Source organism: Topomyia yanbarensis, chromosome 2 (genome assembly GCF_030247195.1).
Source record: "Topomyia yanbarensis strain Yona2022 chromosome 2, ASM3024719v1, whole genome shotgun sequence".
NCBI lineage: Eukaryota > Metazoa > Arthropoda > Insecta > Diptera > Culicidae > Topomyia > Topomyia yanbarensis.
Window position 1 is genome coordinate 117,244,907 of NC_080671.1, and position 16,152 is coordinate 117,261,058.

Genomic DNA, 16,152 nt, shown 5'->3' on the forward strand with positions numbered 1-16,152 from the left:
CAATTAATTTCGTTCGTACAATGATTATTTTTATATTTATTATATTCAATTGTTTATTTTATTCGTTTTTTTAATTTAATGAATTTTAATGTCATTTTCTTTTGTCATGTTGTTAATTTTTCTCGTCTTATGTATTTTATTCTGTTTATGTATTTTGTATATTTATTTCATTTGATTCATTTTATTGCGTTCTTCCTGTCCCTAATTGTGTTTGTGTATTTTGCACAAACTTGGAAAAAATAATGAAAGATCAAAATTGTGATAAAGGAAATGTTTCGTCTCAATGTTAGGAGCGTTAAATTATTATAAAATTTAACAACTATTTGAACTCTTTTATTGATTTTGATTCTTGTTAAACACAAAAATCAATATCAATATGCTAGATCCAAAAATGTTATAAAAATTCAATTCTCCTAGCCGCTAGACGAAACATTTCTTATATCACTACTTTGTTGTCATGTATAATATAAACCTTTTTTAACAATGGGTATATTTTTAGCAAACGTATGAAAGAAATCGTATTATGGATTTGTTATCTAAGACATAAATCCATGTTTGAATATCACTCAATACTGAGAAGAATTTGTGTACTCGAAGTTTTGAGAATTTTTTGTCATGATTTTGTCAATCTGAAGTCTGAACTGTCAAATACGACTTCGTTGAGATGACAACATTGAGATAAAACTGTATTTGCAATGTTAATATTATTTAATTTAGTTATTATTTCGTGCCAGGGTTACTGTTTTTTTCAAATATTTAAAAACAATACCTAATACCATTGCCTACAAGTATACACTCCGCGAGCTCTCAAACTGCCGTGTAAACTTAATGTTATTACATCAATATAATCCAATCTTTATTCACCTTTCTTTTATCCCGGAATAAAACAGTGCTTCTCACCCACATCTCCTCGGTGTTGATAACCTTCGTCACGGTGGCCGTATTCACCCATCTGGAGGAGCAAAACGAGCCCGGCTCGAAGAGCGTCCAATTTACCGCGGCTCGTTTGTTTGCCTCGCTGGCACTGTTTAATCAACTGACGGTTCCATTGTTTATCTTTCCAATCACGATTCCGATTATCCTGTCGGCGGTGGTGAGCACCAGCAGACTGGAGGCGTTCTTCGGTCGACCTGAAGTGTCCGGCGGGGAATGGAGCGCAACAACTTTGGTCGCCGACGACACTCGAAACGGTTCCGACAGTGACGTATCGGTGGACGATCAATGCGAAGATAATGAAGCGGGGGATATAGCCCGCGAAGGGGTGGCTCCTGAGGTTGATGGTGTACTACGTGCTGTTGTGGAGAAACACCTGGAAATAGGTTAGTAAATGGGAATAATATTATAAAATGGTGCTGGTTCGGGTCTGATTAGGAATGGTATGAGTTTAATTTGTGATCCTTTACTGTTGGTTTTTAGATAATTATTAACCTGGTTCCTTACATCGAATATTCATTTTTTGTGATTAATTGACCAGTAATCTGTTAGTTTCAGAGAAAGCAGCATATTAAATTTACTAATTTTCAAAGATGCAATGACTATTTCAACCATTAAACGCCTTTTTCGTGATTTCACGACAACAAGGACTAAAAACTAAACCTACATTGCAAAACTCTTCGATGAAAGAAAAATCTAGCCAATTCAGCAATTTCCGGACCATTTAACCTTTGCAGTGTATCTCAACCGTACGATCCAATCAAAATTACTGACTTGTCCCACCTCCCAAAACCAGGTGCGCAACGAGAACTATCTCCCAGGGCAAGTGTGAATTCAACCGATAATTTATGCCATGAATCATCGGAGCGGGAAAGTGAAAACGAGCTGGATATGCTGCCCCAGGAAACGAAAACGGGTGATCCCTATCCTGCATCCAGTACGGGAATTAGTAGTAGCTCTCCTTTGCTAGCAAAAGTTGCTGTCAACCACGACCGAATGGCTCAGAAGCGTCGGTCTGTGGGTAGCTCAAAAGAGCATCGGGAAATACATCCCCGAGTGAGGTCGACCCCGGACTGCGACCGTCAACCGACTGGGGGCGGTCGATTGACGAAGCACCGACTGGAACCGAAAAGCCATGAACCGGTGACTGCTAATAAGTCAAGATTCGGTGCTGCTTCGAGCGATGATGGTGATGATGCGGTTTATGTTAGAGATGCTCGCTTTCAGTGGGGTTGGATTAATAATGCCGGGGAAGTTGACACATCTAAAGCTGTTTTGAAGATCGACTATCTGCGTATACCTAATGGTGAGTACTTTAACGATAAGTATGCATATTCTAAATATAACTACAACTCAGAAACTTGAAATTGTTAGGACAAAACCACAAGTTAACTTTTTAGCAATTGAATCCCATTGAAGAACCAATAGTGTACAGTTCTTTGAGGGTATCGGATAGACTTCTGCTTCTTGATATCAAATACTATTATTTATAGGTTTTCAACGAATCGCTCTAGCCGGTGATTGAATGCGAGGGATTTCAGACAACATATTGATTTAATTTATATTTTATTTCAACCTCCCGCTCTTGCTTGCCACCCAATCCCGTCACTGACTTGGAACGATGGACTGTATCAACATCTCGGCCATCAGGGAAACTAACGATTATTGTCGGTCGCAGTGGAAGTGGTAAATCATCATTACTGGCGGCTTTATTGAAAGAAATAAATCATCTGTCCGGAGAAGTGAAATGGAACAAGTAAGTATTATCGGTTGGTAACTGTGAACCAGGGGCCTGTTCTGTTCTAGAGAGAATCTTTTCGACGGACCGGTCATGGTATTAGCGGATGTTTCAAGTTCTGATTTTCATCGTGACGTAAGTTTACTGAGAACCAAAATCGATATATTGTGTTAATCGTATCGTTGGGATTACTGAGGCAAACGAAATTTCTGTCTGGTCAAGAATGCAAATTTAGCTGGTATTTTATCTTTTAACAAAAACCATATAACTTTGCCTTGTAAAAACTTTGAGCATTTTTTTAGTTTATTTCTTGGTTTGAAATAGACTTATACTACCTACAATAGTGTTTTACTACGGTATATTTCAGAGCTGTTCATAAACTTATGAAAAATGCGAGCTTTATTATGATTTCAGGAGCTGGGTCACGATTTCCAAAATTAAACCTTACGAAAATCGTGCCCAAACTATTGAAATCGTGAATAATAGTGGTGCAATGGACCCAAGCAATATATGTAACCTGCCTCTAGGCGGTCTCTATAAAAAATCTAAATAAGGCTACTAAAACATGACTGTACGTTGTCATCCGCACTATCATTTCTTCCCAACGCTTAGACCTTTTATACACATACATTGTTGGAATATTCGTAGCTTTCTGTCAAAAGCAATTGAAGCTCAAACTATTTTGTGTTTAGTGGTTACCTTCATTAAACTTTTTTTTTACTATTTTTGGAAATTTCAATAACTAAAAAAAATATCATACTATGTTGCGTTTCGGCTTCGCCTCATCAGAAACCGACACTAACACATTGTCGGAATAGATTAGCGCCGGCTTGACGCAAATCCCTTAAAACTAAAACACACTATGTGTTTCAATCAAACGACTGATCAAACGTGATGTCCCGTTCGAGCAGAAGTTCTGTTTATGCCGATGAGACACAAGTGAAGCCGAAACTTGTCTTGGCTTAGCAGGCCTATGCCTAATATAGCATAGTAAAAAAAATATTTTTGAGTAACCTAAGCCTGTTACTAGCATTTCACTGTAGATGTGAATTGGTTTAGTGGGATAATTCGGAAGTTTAGGTTCTTTGGTAAAATACTTTGCCCGCCTAGAGGCGGTGTTGGGCACCTGAGCGAATTTTTTTTTCTTTAGTCTTTAGTGATTACTTAACGTACCGAAACTAGCATTATGTGCAATTTTATCTGAAAAGAAGTATCTTTTAAAAACTTTGGGTGAATGCTGCTGTTAGAATATGGATGTTCTTATAATTTAATAATATTTAGGGGAGCCTGGGGCTAGTTGGCGGAATCTTTTTCTCTTCTTTTGGATTAGACATATGGCGCTGTCTCTAGTTCTGCACTTCAAGTAATGTGTAATCCATTCTCCAATGTGTTTATGTTGCATTACATTCTGTTTCGTACACGTTAAGCGTTGAGTTTTCGAGCGTATTAGAGTGAAAAGCCCATTTTAGTCGTATTAGGGAGGGTGTCTCACCAGTTCCATTACTCGGAATACAATTGATGCAATGATATGAGAAATGAGAGGCCGTGTCGTAGGAGGCGACTGAAAGTAGGAGACCCTAAGTCAAGGTGTAGTTCTGTGCCGAGGACTTGATGACTGGAGGGTCTAAAATATGCCAGTCGCGCAAGGAGCATTTTGGGTTTTGCCCTTACTGTGTTATGCGAATCTCTGACACAGTCGACCATTATTTTCTTCGCAATTCGTGGGAATCAAATGATCGTGTCCCATTTAAACCTGATATGGCTCGCTATATGCGTTAACATCCCAACTCGCTTGGTGTCCTCTAGTTGTTGTGCAATTTATGTTGGAAATGAAATGTACAGTTCTCTAATCAACAATGGTTAGAATAGCACAAATCAATCTTCAGCATAAACGTACAGCAACTATGAATTAATCTCGACTCATGCAGGAAGGTAAAGCTTCCATAGCATTGGTTCAAGAATCGTATTTCCATAAAGGAAACTTCTATTTTGGAAAGTTACTTATCACTGTCTTCATTGCTTACAACAAGACAGGCATGACTAACCCACGTGAAATGCCTCGTGCTTGCATTCTTGCAAATAAGGCTATTGACGCGTGTCTCATATCGGAGCTCACAACTCGCGATATCTGTGTTGTCACAGTTACACTGACTGTCGGAAACATTGACAAAAAATGTATATATTGTTCAGCATATCTACCGCATAACGAGGCATCTTCTTCTGATGATTTCAAAAGCGTTGTATCATATTTTAGCATAAATGGGCTTCCGCTCATTATCGGCAGTGATGCGAATGCTCATCACATCATTTGGGTCAGCTCAGACAACAATCTGAGAGGCTCTGAACTGTTGGAGTACATAACTAGTACAAATCTCCATATTCTGAATGTGGGAAATCGACCAATTTTTGCGAGGTCTGCGAAGGAAGAGGTGTTAGACATAACACTTTGCTCTGATAGAATTTTGCATGAGCTGGGAAATTGGCAGGTTCCAAATGAAACTTAACCGTCTCTATCTGATCATAAATGTATATTTTTCGATCACTTTGATGTCACCTTCAATGTGGTAACATATCGTAATCCGAAATCTACAAGCTGGGTCCTCTTTTTGGAAAACTTGGCGACTAAATTTCATGGATATTTTCCAACAATTGGTCAACTAGACGACTTAGATGGTATCGTGGATACGACAAACTCATTCATATTAGCATCCTACGAAGTAGCTTGTTCACTTCGTACTGTTAAATCGACTAGGGGAACCCCTTGGTGGAGGGCCGAGCTTGAAAGAACGAAGAAAGTTATGAGAAGAGCTTGAAACCGGCGCCAGCGTGATGACTCCAGGGCTTTCAGGTCAGCTCGTAGTGCATATAAGAAATGTCTTAGATCTGCAGAACGGCTGGCAAAGCCTATGCACTTATGTCTCTAGTCTGAACGAGGCTAGCAGATTAAATAAAATTCTCTCCAAATCGAATGATTTTCAGATGACCTCCTTAAAAACCAAAGCTGGTGTTTATGTGACGGACGAAAAAGATGTTCTTAATTATCTCTTCGACACACACTTTCCAGGTTGTATCGATCCGGAGTTGAACAATGTTCACAGATCTCATTCTGGTGATTCGGACTCGTGGGCGTTAGCACGCACATTGGTTTCCACTGAATCGGTCAAGTGGGCAGTTGACAGCTTTGCTCCATACAAATCACCCGGAAAAGATGGAATACTTCCCGTGCTACTGCAAAAGGGATTTGATATTCTTAAACATGTCTTGAAAAAGATTTTGCTTTCCAGTCTTGCTACCGGGTATATCCCGAAAGCATGGCGAGAAATAACTGTTAGATTTATTCCCAAAGGGGGGCGCTCAAGCTATGAAGAAGCCAAGAGTTTTAGGCCTATCAGCTTTTCTTCTGAAAGCTTTGGAACGGATAATCGATCATCACATCAGGAACGTTAGTTTAGTTGAATATCCACTGCACAAAATGCAGCATGCATATCAGTGTGGGAAATCCGCGATAACTTTGCTTCACGATGTTGTTTACAACATTGAGAAAGCCTTCTCGCTCAAGCAATCTAGCTTGGGTGTATTCCTAGATATTGAGGGTGCTTTTGACAATGTGTCCTTCCAGTCTATTCTGGAAGCGACGCGCGGTCATGTGATACCTGCATGTATCTCGGGTTGGATAAACGCAATGCTTAGTAACCGCATACTTTGCTCGTCACTGCGACAGGCTGAGATACGAAATTTGAGTATTTGTAGTTGTCCTCAGAGCGGCGTTCTATCACCTTTGTTATGAAACTTGGTAGCTGACGGCTTGTTGAAGAAATTCAATGAGTGTTGAAGTAACTAGAAGAAAAAAAGTTTTTGTTTTTTATTCGACCAGGTGCCCAACACCGCCTCTAGGCGGCTTACTTATTTTAAGGCTCTTAATGAAAAATTCATTACTTTCAAGAATTTTCAACATGATTTTTGTTTTTCTCATCACGAAGCCCACCTCCACAAGTTTTTACCAGCCAAAAAAAAATGGGCATTAGAGGGTTAAAATGTAAAACAAAACAAAATTGGCACCTTTAAGCTAACGCAAACGTATCTTATCAAATAAACGATTGATTAAATGTAGAATTTAACAATCAAAGCACTAGAGAAATATTCCTCACAGTTTGGGAAATTTGCATTTTTATGGAGTCTAAAATATGAGAAACTATCTATATTCGCTGTTATTGAAGTAACGAGAAGAAAAAAAAGTTTTAGTTTTTTTCTTCGCTCAGGTGCCCAACACCGCCTACAGGCGGACTACTTATTTTGAGGCTTAAATGAAAAACCCATTACTTACAAGAATTATCAACATTATTTTCTTTTTTCTCATCACGAAGACCATCTACAAAAGTTTTTTCAAGCCAAAAAATTTGGGGCACTAGAGTGTTAACATTCATTCGCGAATTGTATTTTCACGTTTTGCGGTACACGCATTGTAGGAATCCCATAGTCTATTGGATTCCGTCTGATTGGGACTGTGGCCGAATATTTCGTCTGCGTTAACATTTAGTGCCAAATTTTCTTTAGAATAGTTGTGCTTACTTAGACGTTCAATTTAGAGCAATTGGATATCCAATTAATTGAGAACTTTATAAAGGCTAAATCGAATCTCTCATCGTAAATGCGACTATTATCGACTATCGACTTAATATAAAATATATCGGAACATCGATTATTTTGACAGGCTGTCTCAGGAAAGTTTGTCTAGGTAGTCAGGAGCTTCTGGCTGTTGGATATAATAACTCGTAATTGTCCCACCAGACGAGCTAGAGCGGAAACAAATATTCAATTAATTAATTCAATACACAAAATCATAAAATATGGAATTCATGGATTCGTGAACTGTGTGAGTGTTTGTGATATTTAGAAATCATCCGTTATCATTTTCAATTTCATGCAACTCTACACATAGTTTTGAAATGTACACGAACTGTTTCACAAAATTTGGTTTTTTTTCATGAAATATCATATAGTTATGGCCAGTTTCTAGTGCGAGCAGCAGATACAAGAAAACTTTTAGGTCGTCGAACATCGTTATTGATTTGATTAGGTTCAATATGATGTCTGAACAAAAAACGAAAACTGCGCTGTGCACCAAAAATATATTATAGAGCCACAAATCGTGTAGGTGATGTAGTTCACAAAACAAGATACCGCGAATCAGTTACGCTTTACGAACCAAATCATATTGTTACGTTACTCCGAGTAAACAATCCGATAGTAATTAAACAAGAACGTGAGTCACATTACTCCACGTGTTTAACTAGAAAGTGAGCTCAAGAATAAAATATCATGATAACGTGAATTTAAATTACGAAAATTGTGACAAAGATCTTGAAATTATGAACATAAATTTCACTACTCGTGACTAAAATCTAAAAAATAAACTAAAAAATCGTGACAATGATCCTGAAGTCATGAACACAAAGCACTCTACTCTCTAAAATCATGAACATAAGTCACACTAATCTGCCACAAAAATCAGATACGAAACTCGTGAATGAAATATCACGAAAACGTGAATATAAATTACGAATATCGAGACATAACATGGTGAGAAATTATGAGAATCGCAACTAAGCTGCTGAAATCATGAACATCGCTTTAATTGATATACTCCAAACCAGTAATCCCCAAAGTATGAACAAGAACCATAACAAAAGCTAAACATGCCCAGAGAACAACCAAAGTATCCCAACAAACATTGCAATGTATCACTTTGTATATTTTTGTGCAAACTAGTTTTTTTTTAAAGACACACATAGTTTCATGAATACGAGGTTTATTCTTTATAATTTGGTCACGATTTCAGTAAATCGTTCAGTTCACAAAATCGTAACTTTTTGTTCATGAATTTATGAACTGATTTTTTCGTGTATAACTTGAACCAATTCCAAGATACAGGGTTTTAATTCAAAATACTCATGTTGTTCACTATATCTTAGTCTGACATGGGCATGGCGTAGTTGGTAAATCGATTGCCTTGTACGCAGCTCTCCTGGGTTCGATTCCCAACCCCGCACATAGAGTTACAGATTTTTCCGAAAAGAGATTTCTCTAACCCGAAAAGAGGCGAATGACTTTAATGTTAAAACCTCTATAATTAAAAAAAACCTGTTTTAATTCATCTAGTGGTGCAATTGTGCCTTTCTCATTTATCAAAGCTATGATTTAATAGCTGGTTACATTCAATATAACATTGTGGAAATATCTATTACATTCTTATTACACTTGGTAAGTATACAGAGTGTTTGGTTCATGGTTAAGAACCTCTCGAGTGATGATTGATTGGCATATTTGGAGAAAAAAATCTTTCTACACACACCATGAAATCTCAACCGTTACTAAGTTATTGAACTTTTTGTGTTAAAAACTTAGTTGTCTTAAAATAGCTCTAACTCAAAATATATACTTTGCATTTTAAATTTTTTAAATCCATAGGATAGGTGAGAAAATTTTCCACTGAAAAATGTCCTCAAATGTTTCAGCTAATGAGGTTAAGTAATCTTTTCACAGTAATTTATTTAAAATTTAACAATTTTGATCGATTTTTTGTTCATTTTGCGAAAATCTTAATAGTTAACATCACTATTTTAATAATTCAAATTGTTAGTATTGAAAACTTGTATAATTTGTTCTTGGACATGATATACTTATCTTGTCTTGTTTTCATGTGTTTGGGTTATTGAACTTGGATATTTTTATCTCATATTCACTAATACTAGCTCTTATTGAAAAAGTATGGAACTTATTGTACCTTTTCTTATTTTTATTCGAAAGCCAGGAAAATTTTGCAGAGAAAAATGTATTAATACCATTCGGTTAAGTGAATTTAGTATTCTTTTAGAAGTTAATTAGTTTAAAGTTAATGTTATTATTAGCATTTTCGTTATTTCTAAAAATAGTAAATAATAAACTGCACCATTATTATCATGGAATTAATGCATCTCAGCAAGTTCTACAATACTTCCTTTAACTCCATTCAATTATCTCTTTTTGTTTCGAAGCGAAATCATTTTTATCTTTTCGTTTAATATGCAAAAACAACGATTTCGAGCCCCCTTCGAGAGATTCTTACCCATGAACCAAACACCCTGTATATGAGTGCACGACTGCCACGAACCTGATAAGCACCATGTCGACGCTGACACTTAAAACAAACAAAAATATAATATTTATATTGCTTAATCAGCGTGAGTTCAATGTTGTCTTCATGTTAACTTCATGGTGGAGAAGGGGATATAATTAGTGGGAGAGGGAGGATGCGTCGGGAATCATCTAATTTATTGTAGTATACGGGGTGGATGAAGAGAATGCATGTGGGCGGTTGGTCTGAGATGATGGGGGGTAAGAGAGGGCTGGGGGTCGAGAGGTAGGAGATTGAGAGGTAGGAGGTGGAGGGGTAGATGGAGGGTTCAATACCGAACTTCATATTACACATTGCATTTGAAACTAGGTTAGTGAAATTTGGTTGTCATCACCGAAGTGGCTTTAGATCTGGAATTTGCCTGGAACCGTGAGACTTCCGGAATTATCGATAGTGGACAATACATCCCAATAATTTTTGATTCGCCATCAGTGAGCTAGTTCTGCGAATCGAAGTAAATTGTATGAGGTATTACCTATGAGGTATTACGATTGTACCTGTTTATATGAGAAATTCCTATGTGACCGCAATTACCAACCTGTAACTCCGGAACCAAAAGTCAGAACTGAATGAAATTCAATAGCAGTCAATGGAAGTATTATATCTTTCATTTAAAATTAAGTTTGTAAACATCGGTTAAGAGTTTGCTGGCAAATAGGTGTGACATTAGCTTGGGAACTTGGCGAGTTCCCAGAGGCATCAAGATCCGTCATAGGTGACCAATGTGGTCAAAACTACTTTAATTGGTCATTAGTGATCTAGACCCGCAAATACAAGTAATGTTGAACGTATTGGAATATGTATTATATTATTCAGACATCATAGGGTTACCAGTTTATATGGGAATTTGCTGTGTGACCACACTCTTCAACCCGTAACTTTGGAAGCGGAAGTCCGATCAACTAAAAATTCAATAGCTTCTTATGGGAGCGTTATATCGTTCATTTGAAACTGAGTTTGTGCAAATCGGTTCAGCAATTTTCGAGAAAATTGAGTGACATTATTTGACACACACATACACACACAAATATTTTGCGATCTCGACGAACTGAATCGAATGGGATATGACACTCGGCCCTCCGGGTCTCGGTTTGGAAATCGATTTTTGGAGTGATTGCATAGCCTTTCTTTATATGAGAAAACCAAAAACTATATCTTAGTAACCAAGCATATTATAAAAATATTGAAAACGCCGCGTTGCATATTTTTCGGACAAATAACGTAGCATATCTAACTCAGTTTACCCCAAAAAAAGCATTTGTCGTGAAATAGCATGATAGCGACGTGTTATTGAGAAGCTTTAAATTGTTTTAGCGCCAAATTTGAGTAATTCCAAAACTGTTAATAGCTACAGAACGATTAGACCCAAGCAGAGTTAAATTGTTTGACCACATCCTCAAATCACCTGTCGAATCAGAAATTTTAGACCAAAATTTGACATTCTGTTTTGTCCTCCTTTGGGACAGTAAACTTTGACATTGAAACATTCCTGTCCCGAACGTTGGGGGAAGTCGGTTTTGTCCGTAAGGTTCGTTATTTATAACGTTGCAACATGATTTAATGAGCTACTGTGGCTGGATTTTCCTAAGACAGGATATTGCCATGATATGTTTCTGCTCAATCCGATTTGGTGTCTGCTATGCCTTGTAAACATGAAATGCTAAACACATTGAATTTTCGGCCGATATCAAGACTATCATGTTCGGCTGACTTCTGAAATCAAATAGCCATTGTTTTAACTCTTGTTTTAAATTTTTTTTTGAAAGATCGCTCAAAATTAATATTTTTACGATAAATTATCTGGGATCTGGGAACTTTTTTTCTTCGATTTTTAGTTTTTATTGTATTTGTATTGGAATTGTTCAAAATCTCGCTCAGTGACTATCGCAAGTCAGCGGAATTAATTTACTTATGCATTGTGTCCTCCCGACACGAAATCCTGGCTTCCGCCCTTTTTGAATTATTATTCTATATGTACTTCATTTACATAAATACGTTCATTCGTGATCGTAGATTCGGCGAACATTGATACTGAGCTGTTTTGTTTTCAAAAAATATTTTCTCTAGTCAACTTTTCTCGGCTCCCGGGAAAAAAGAATCTAACACCACACAATGCATCTAAAGTTATCCAATTCATCTGATGCATCGATGCAAACCTCTTTTTGCAATGGCAACATCAGCCACCCATGCTTCTATCGGGGTCAGATAAATATTACGAATCGAGCACCATATTGCATGCCAGTTCTGTGAACGCCTAGCTCATCTCCTAGAGGAAAAAAATCTGTTTCGACAACATTCTGCGGTTGCCTCCGGGAGCAATTTGAAACTCGCTCAACAGTTTGCTAGTCAATCGACCAGTGTACGGTGAGTGGGTTCGCGATATGCAGCTGTGCGCAACGGCGAAGTGCAGTCAGTGTACGTAGGTATCAGCAAATGTACATTGCCCGGAGGTTACGGATCGTGGAACAGCGAGAGAAATCTTTTGTAGTGAAAGTTTGATGTTTCTGGTACTTCGATAATTGAACACTGCCCGAAACTGCGCTAGGTGAAGCGTTGTTTTGATTTTCGTAGCAAAATAACGGAAATATCACGTTACTTGAGCTCTGTGATTGAAACCACCGCGATGAACTTCCGAAGGCGTTTGAAAGCTTATATTTTAAATGAAATAACATTTTGCCGTATTTGCCCAACTTTTAGTTACAAAACCAAGTAATCTATTTTTGTTGTTGTCCGTTTTATTCTTCTATATTTGAAAGAATTAATCGCCAGATTAAAAGGAAATTTGAGTGACCGCGAAATTGTTTCTAACCCACCAACGAAATAACCACCCAGTGCACAGACAATCGATATTTGGAATCTTAATTTATAGCCCCGATTTGGTGTTATTATTCACTCGCAACGTAAGCTTGTTGGCTAGCAATTCTATAGCAATCGATATACTTTCAGATATTCCACCCTGGCGTACGTTCCTCAGCACCCGTGGCTGCTGAATGCCACCGTGCGAGATAACATCCTGTTCGGTGAGCCGTACCGACCGAAACGCTTCGAACGGGTGCTAAAAGTCTGTGCACTGAAGCCCGATATCGAACTGATGCCGAACGGCGATTTGAGCGAGATAGGCGAACGGGGAATTAAGCTGTCCGGAGGTCAACGCCAGCGGATCGTGATGGCCCGTGCTCTGTATTCCACGGCAAGCGTCGTCATTATGGTAGGCACCAGGGCAATCGGTTGGGTGGGACCAACAAACGCTACAGCAAACGGGTTTCGATTATTTTCCAGTGGCACTTGCCAGTACCGTAGAGTGACACAATAAATATATTTATTCGAAATAGATTGAATGATTAGATGAGTGCTATAATTCTTTGGTGCTATTCTCTTCCGGTTTTCGTAGGATGATCCACTTTCATCACTGGATAACGAGGTCGGCCGGTTCGTTTTTGACCAGGGAATTCGTCGGATGATGGGCCAGCAGAAACGGACAGTCATTATGATTACGCAGAAATTGCAGCTCGTGTTCAGTGCTGATTACGTGAGTAGACAATGGAATGTTAAAACATCAAGGTTCATTGAGGATTTTCCCAATTCGAAGTTAATATATTCTCATATACATTACATTCATCTCACATTCCAATAACATTGTTTGGTTCCTATTTTGAATATCGTGCCGAAAATCATGATATTTTGTCAGTAAAACGCCAACAAATTATAAACAAATTTCTATTCAAGTATACGCCCTGCATTTCCTTTTCCCTTAGCCTGGACCTAAGTCACAGTTGTAACAGTTTTTAGACTAAATTTATGTGTTTATTTCACTGCATATATTCAATATATCAACTAATGCACTTAACACTTGTCACACTTTACTGCACTCCGACTCAGGCCCGTAGTGTGCGCTTGGGAGGGTTGGTTCCAACCAAGGACGCTTAGGGGGCGCTAAAATCTTAATCTACTTAATATATAATAAGAGGAAGAAGACATACAATAAGTAAGAAAAGATGGGATATTTATTATTGTTTGAAAGTTAAACTGATAAAGAAAGCCAATCCAACAGTGAAGAGGAGCAAAACTGAACCAAATACGTCGGAAGACCAAGCCACAGCCCTGTCAGTTTAAAACTTTGCTCACTGCAGCACGGGCTCTTTGAAACAGTAAACCCCGGGCTTCCCTAGATCCACGTATGAAAAACTCCAATCGATGATCACACCGTCGATCTCAACTTTGTAAACGGGCATGTAGACGCCTCATCACCTATTTTATTGGGTTATTCATCAACAGTGCTAGCTTTGAAAATGAGGTTGGTTATGCAGCTGGGTTTTTTGGGACCTCATTTTTTTGCAAACAACCGAGTAGTCTTCATTTTATTATATTCAGAATTACGCAGATGTTATCGTATGTAATTTTAAATGCTCTTTGATTTGGTGGCATTGTAATTTTGTAGTTTGTAATTTATTTATAAGCAGAACGAAAACTTGTCAGTTACAGAAACTTTGTATAAAGTCAAGGAAAATTGTAATGGAACACGTATCCGCCAGGGGATGCCAATCGAGCTAACATTTTTTTGGACTGAGTAAACTAATTTCATTGTTTGTTTAGTGTTTATTTGAACAACAAGAGAAGAAACCCACTGATCATTTAGTGTGCGTAGGGAATACGCATGGTCTTGTCTGCGTGGAATTATAACCGTTTAGTCATGTATGAGGATTGACAATTGACAATCCGCAAGAAAAATCGAAAACGTGTAACCAATTAGCGGCAGTCATATCTGCACGAAGATCAAATTTGTCATCATATTCATTGTTTTATTTTAGTTCAGTAAATCATCATTGTTCTCATTGTATTGAGTACCTTCATTTACTTTGGTGTACTGCATGCACTATGCTAATGAAGCTATAATATTTAATGTCGTGAAAGTGAACAAAACCAGGAGTGCCTTTTTTTGCATTCGCTCCATCTTATGGGCACATTGTTGTTTTAAATAAAATTAGTATCTTTTCGTTCGTATTGTCTCCAATCTTGTTCTAGTAATTAGCGTAAAAAACCGACCCGCATATCATCGGCCGTATATTTGCCTTACAATGTTGGTCGTTTCAGGTATTTCGGTAGTACTTATTTTATACCGGTTAAAATGTGGTTTAAATGTTAGCACGTGCTTGAATAATGATAATATCGACACCTTATTTAAACTTTCGCGGGGAAAGATAACCAATTCATAATAACAACCAATTCATAATTGTCATTTCATTTTCTATAATAATAATAGTTAATACATGATTAATACATAACATAACGAGCTCTCGATCGAAGCAGTTCGTTTTCCGGTGCTGTGCATAAAGTGAATATGAATAAATATTGTCAGTGAAGGTCAACGGCTCGACGTATGCGCAACCGAAACAGTACCAACGAGAACGTGGAATATTCAAACCGTTGGATATTCGCTTTCGCCAAGAAGATCTGTCCGGACTCTGTCCCGGTACAGAAAACGTGCCGCGCCGCGTCTCCTTACGATACCGCTAACGAAACACCTTTTTCGATGGTGGAGTTCTCACTTGCTCTCTTGTCATGCAACAATAACGCCCCAGGGTTAGACAGAATCAAATTCAACTTGCTGAAAAATCTGCCTGACACTGCAAAACGCTTATTAAATTTATTTAACAAGTTTCTTGAGGGTAACATTGTCCCTCATGACTGGAGGCAAGTGAAGGTCATCGCCATCCAAAAACCAGGAAAACCAGCCTCCCACCACAACTCGTATCGGCCGATTGCAATGCTGTCCTGTATTCGGAAGTTGTTCGAGAAAATGATCTTGTTTCGCCTCGACAATTGGGTTGAAGCAAATGGCTTACTGTCAGATACACAATTTGGCTTCCGCAAAGGCAAAGGGATGAACGATTGCCTTGCGTTGCTTTCTACAGAAATCCAAATGGACTACGCTAACAAAGAGCAGATGGCATCAGTCTTCTTGGATATTAAGGGGGCTTTTGACTCAGTTTCTATCAACATCCTGTCAGAGAAGCTGCACCAGCATGGTCTTTCACCAATTTTAAATAACTTTTTGCTAAACCTGTTGTCTGAAAAGCACATGCACTTTTCGCATGGCGATTTAACAACATCGCGATTTAGCTACATGGGTCTTCCCCAGGGCTCATGTCTAAGTCCCCTGCTCTACAATTTTTACGTGAATGACATTGACGATTGTCTTGCCAATTCATGCACGCTAAGGAAACTTGCAGACGACGGGGTGGTCTCTATTACAGGGCCCAAAGCTGCCGACTTGCAAGGACCATTACAAAATACCGTGGACAATTTG

General features: G+C 38.1%; 1 protein-coding gene across 4 annotated transcripts in view; it reads left to right on the plus strand.

The window, feature by feature from the left end:
- Positions 1-16,152, plus strand: part of LOC131679296 (ATP-binding cassette sub-family C member Sur) — a 296,617-nt gene that overhangs the window by 159,373 nt on the left and 121,092 nt on the right. For all 4 annotated transcript variants that reach the window (XM_058960005.1, XM_058960006.1, XM_058960004.1 and 1 more), the window contains exons 10-14: positions 891-1,319; positions 1,730-2,239; positions 2,584-2,689; positions 12,792-13,053; positions 13,237-13,374. In XM_058960005.1, coding sequence (XP_058815988.1) covers positions 891-1,319; positions 1,730-2,239; positions 2,584-2,689; positions 12,792-13,053; positions 13,237-13,374 — 1,445 coding nt within the window. The remainder of the gene's footprint in view (positions 1-890; positions 1,320-1,729; positions 2,240-2,583; positions 2,690-12,791; positions 13,054-13,236; positions 13,375-16,152) is intronic.